We start from the raw sequence: 4,680 nt of genomic DNA, 5'->3' as shown, positions 1-4,680 counted from the left end.
ATTCACTTTTATAGTTCTTTGTCTTTCAAATTCCTCCATTCTGACCCTACTTTTAAATTTCCACTTCATATAATATTTTGGCACCATCCTTTTTGTGATCAATGTTATTTAATTTTTTTAATATTTATTTATTTAATAATGTAACCTAAATTTTAAACTAAATTTTTTTCTTGTCAAATATGTTTGCTTATTTTTATAAGTTATATTTCTAACTATCAATTTATTAGATAATGGCTCCTAGCAAAGGATGGATGGATCTTGTTGGTGATCGTCTTAATGATGTATATTTGCGTGGGGTTGAGGAATTTTTAGACTATGCTTTTAAGAAAACTGGGAGGCATGGGGAAATTCGTTGTCCATGTGTTAAGTGTAGTAACACGTATTCCGCCACACGAGAAGTGGTAGGGACACACCTCAAGGTGTATGGAATAATACGTAATTATACATTTTGGTATCACCATGGAGAAAGGGTAGGTGAATCTGAATCTAATTTAGAAAGTGTTCAACAAAGTGAAGATGAGGCTAGTAATGAGATGCATGACATTTTAAGGGATTTGTATCCAGAGTTTTGTGGTCAATATACAAATGATATGGATACAGATATCTTCGCTTGTGATATTCATAAAGAGGAACCGAATGAGGAAGCAAATAAATTCTATAGGTTACTAAGAGATTTTGAGCAACCATTATACCAAGGTTCTAAGAGCTCAAAGTTATCTTGCTTAGTCAAATTGCTCCATATCAAGAGCCTTGGTCGATGGAGTAATGAGTCATTTACTATGTTGTTACAATTATTGAAAGATGAATTATTACCTCAAGGATCTAATTTGCCACAATCGTATTATGATGCAAAGAAAGTAATTCAAGATCTTGGTCTCTCATACAAAAAAATTGATGCATGTGTAAATAATTGCATGTTATATTGGAAAGAGGATGAGAGGCTAGATTTTTGTAAGATTTGTGGCTATTCTAGATGGAAGACTGATAAATATAATGGGGAAGACAAGGTTAAAACCAATGGGAAGAGAATACCAAAAAAAATTTTGCGTTACTTTCCACTAAAGCCAAGACTTCAAAGATTGTTTATGTCCACAAAGACAGCGTCTTTGATGAGATGGCATAAAGATAAGAGGGTAGATGATGGAGTGATGAGACATCCTGCTGATTCAATGGCATGGATTTCTTTTGACAAACTACATCCAAATTTTGCCTCAGACTCTCGCAATGTGAGACTAGGCCTTGCTAGTGATGGATTTCAACCTTTTGCCAATTCAAAAATGCCATATAGTGTTTGGCCAGTTTTACTCATTCCATACAATTTGCCACCTTGGATGTGCATGAAACAATCAAATTTTATTTTATCAATGCTTATTCCAGGTCCTGAGGGTCCTGGAGATGCAATTGATATCTATCTTCAACCTTTAGTAGAAGAACTAAGAGAGTTATGGGAAACTGGCATTGATACATTTGATGCATATGCACTGTAATTTCAAGTTACATGCGCTTTACTATGGACTATCAATGATTTCCTGGATATGTGAAATTATCAGGTTGGAGTACTAAGGGAAAGTTGGCTTGTCCTTGTTGTAATAAGGACACCTGTTGGATGAGGTTGGCCAATGGAGGCAAGCAATGTTATATGGGTCATCGATGATATGTTCCTCTTAATCACAAATGGAGAAATGATAACAAATCTTTTAATGGCACAAGGGAGCGAGGGTTACCACCCAAGCCACTTTCAGGAGATGATATACTTGATCAAGTGAAAAATCTTGAAGGGGTCATATTAACTAAGGCTCCTCATATGAAGAAAGCAATCTCACATGATGGCAGGGGGGACAATTGGAATAAAAAGAGTATATTCTTTGACCTTCCATATTTGAGGACCTTATTACTACGCCACAACTTAGATGTCATGCACATTGAAAAGAATATATGCGATAATATACTAGGGACAATCATGAACATAAAGGGAAAAACTAAAGATAGCATCAAAACTCGCCTTGACTTGCAAGCATTAAATATAAGGCCAGAGTTACACCCAAGATGAGGAATAAAGTTGTGATACCTCCAAAGATTGTACAGTTTATCTACTACAGAAAAATATAGGCTTTGCCAATTCTTGAAGCAGTTAAAAGTTCCAGATGGATTTTCATCCAATATTTCTCTTTGTGTAAACATGAAAGAGAGTAAAATCTCAGGATTAAAGAGTCATGATTGTCATGTTCTTCTATTACATATACTTCCTCTTGCAATACGTGGTTTACTTCCAAAAGTAGTATATGAACCACTTGTTGAGCTATCATTGTTCTTCACTCATTTAGGAGCAAAGTCATTAAAGGTAGATGTATTGGAGCAATTAGAAAAGCAAATTCCTATAACTCTTTGCAAGCTAGAAATGATCTTTCCACCTTCATTCTTTGACATTATGGTGCATTTGCCCATGCATTTGGCTAATGAAGCTAAAATTGGTGGACCAGTACAATATCGTTGGATGTACGAAATAGAACGAGCATTATATTCATTTAAGTCATGTATTCGTAATAGAGCTTGTGTAGAGGGTTCAATTGCAGAGGCATACATTGCAAATGAGTGCATGACTCTTTGCTCAAGGTACTTGCATGGCATTGAGACAAAGTTCAATCGAATGGAGCGCAACTATGATGGTGGCAGTAATAAAAATAAAGGAGGCTTATCAATTTTCTCCAAAGTAGGACGAGGATTAGGTGCTAGTAAAACTCGTGATCTTGATACACAGGAGTGGGAGCAAGCTCATATTTATGTATTAAAGAATTGTGATGAAGTCCAGCCATACATCGAGTATGATATTTTTTTTTGTTTATTCATATTGTATTTACTCTTTTTTTTTTAATTTATCACAATCGCCTATAATCCTCTTTTTTTTTTTTTTTTGCCCCTTAGAGAGTATTCACAATTGCCAGCAACCAATTTAGTAGGTATGTCAGAAGGTCAATGGAATAAAAATTTTGTTAGATGGTTTAAGACGAAAGTAAGTACACTTTAAGTTTTGTATGTATTTTGAGTAATTAATTATTTCAATTGTTTGTAACCATTAGGAATTGATTTTTTCACTTTTTCAAACAAATTTTTTTTATAGGTTGCATGGTTGCATAAAAATGACTCAAGTCCAATGATGGGAGCCCTACTCTCATTATCACGCAGTCCTACTCGATATGTGACATCTTTTTATGGTTATATCGTCAATGGATATAGGTTTCATACTGAATATCATGACCAAGGTTTGAGGACACAAAATAGTGGAGTTGTTGTAATTGGAGATATTGGTGATGAAGTTAACAACATAGATTACTACGGTGTCTTAACTGAGATTATTCAATTGCAATATCTTGGAGGAAGACGTGTGGTGTTATTTCGTTGTAATTGGTGGGATGTTTATGATCGAGTGAGGGGGGTTAAGATTGATGAATATGGGGGGGTTAGTGTTAACTGTAAACGAACTTTGAAAACAAATGAACCTTTCATTTTAGCTAACCAAGCATCACAAGTCTTTTATGTTCCAGACAATATTCACAAAGGCTGGCATTGTGTGATAAAGGCACATCCTCGAGATTCCTATGACATCCCATTAGAAGAAGACATTGACCCCGTTGATTTGAATCAATTCGGTGAAGCATATCAAGCTGATGAATCTATCAATCTTGAATCTGGAGAAACAACTACAGTTGATGCAAATGACCAAATTAGTTGGAAGAGGATGGATATAGAGCCACAAATAATTGATATATCTTCAACACAGAAGAAAAGAAAACATGGATCTTGAAGTTTATTTAATTATTATTGTTTGAATGCTACTGTATAATGTTTCTTTTCAAAATAAACTCTATAATATATTCATAATTTGTTTTGGATGTTTATGTGTAATTTAGTTATTCAATGTAGTTTACATTTCATTTTGTCTTTTTTCCATATTTTATTTATGTTGTTCCCCATATTTATTTATGTCATGATATATTTTGTTGGTTTGAAAAAAAATTCACATATATTTGATGTGCTAATATTCCAGGTAAATGACGCTAGAAATGGGGTCACAAAAAAGGAAAGGACCTAGGACAAATATAGTGAAGAGTTCATTTATACCACCGGGTGCATTAAGAAGGGCAAGGGGACATGGACATCGATCAAGATCATTTTTACCTATGACATCTACACAAAGTCAAACTGCATCAATTGCACGTTGTTCGTTAGAGCCACATAATGACATCTCTCTTGTTCAAGATGTTGATCATAGGGAAGAAGATGGTGGAATACAAGAACAAATACCTGAACAAGTGCATGAAGGTTCAACTCCTATTTTTCTATTTCATTCAGCGTTATGAATTTAGTTTACATTAATAATTTACTTTTTATTTTTAATATTGATAGATTTTGATACTATGCAATGTAATACAACAAGGCAACATCAAAGTAATAACAATCCAGCTCAGGAAGAAACACAAGAAGGTTCAAATAATTATTGTCATATGTATTATTAATAATTTATATTTATTGTTGATGCATTATTTCTATATTATTAATGAAGTTCTAGAGACTTTTTTATTTAGGTATTTCCACTAAACAAAAAAAGAGAAAAACAAGAGGAATGAATAAGGGTAAAAAGATTGCAGCACTTAAGGATGGAGAGAAACTGGATGTGGTTTT

At 33.8% G+C, this 4,680-nt stretch overlaps 1 protein-coding gene across 1 annotated transcript; it reads left to right on the top strand.

The window, feature by feature from the left end:
- Positions 1-230: 230 nt before the first annotated feature.
- LOC131175292 (uncharacterized) lies at positions 231-1,487 on the top strand. The gene has a single exon (XM_058139015.1). The coding sequence runs from the start codon at positions 231-233 to the stop codon at positions 1,485-1,487; it is 1,257 nt and encodes a 418-aa protein (XP_057994998.1).
- The last annotated feature ends 3,193 nt before the right edge of the window (positions 1,488-4,680 follow it).

Source organism: Hevea brasiliensis, chromosome 17 (genome assembly GCF_030052815.1).
Source record: "Hevea brasiliensis isolate MT/VB/25A 57/8 chromosome 17, ASM3005281v1, whole genome shotgun sequence".
Classification (NCBI taxonomy): Eukaryota; Viridiplantae; Streptophyta; class Magnoliopsida; order Malpighiales; family Euphorbiaceae; genus Hevea; species Hevea brasiliensis.
The sequence above is the reverse complement of the archived record's forward strand: the minus strand, read 5'-3'. Positions and strand labels throughout refer to the sequence as shown.

Bases quoted from the DNA above. Each gene is read 5' to 3' on its own strand.
- LOC131175292 (XM_058139015.1), top strand. From the start codon at position 231: ATGGCTCCTAGCAAAGGATGGATGGATCTTGTTGGTGATCGTCTTAAT.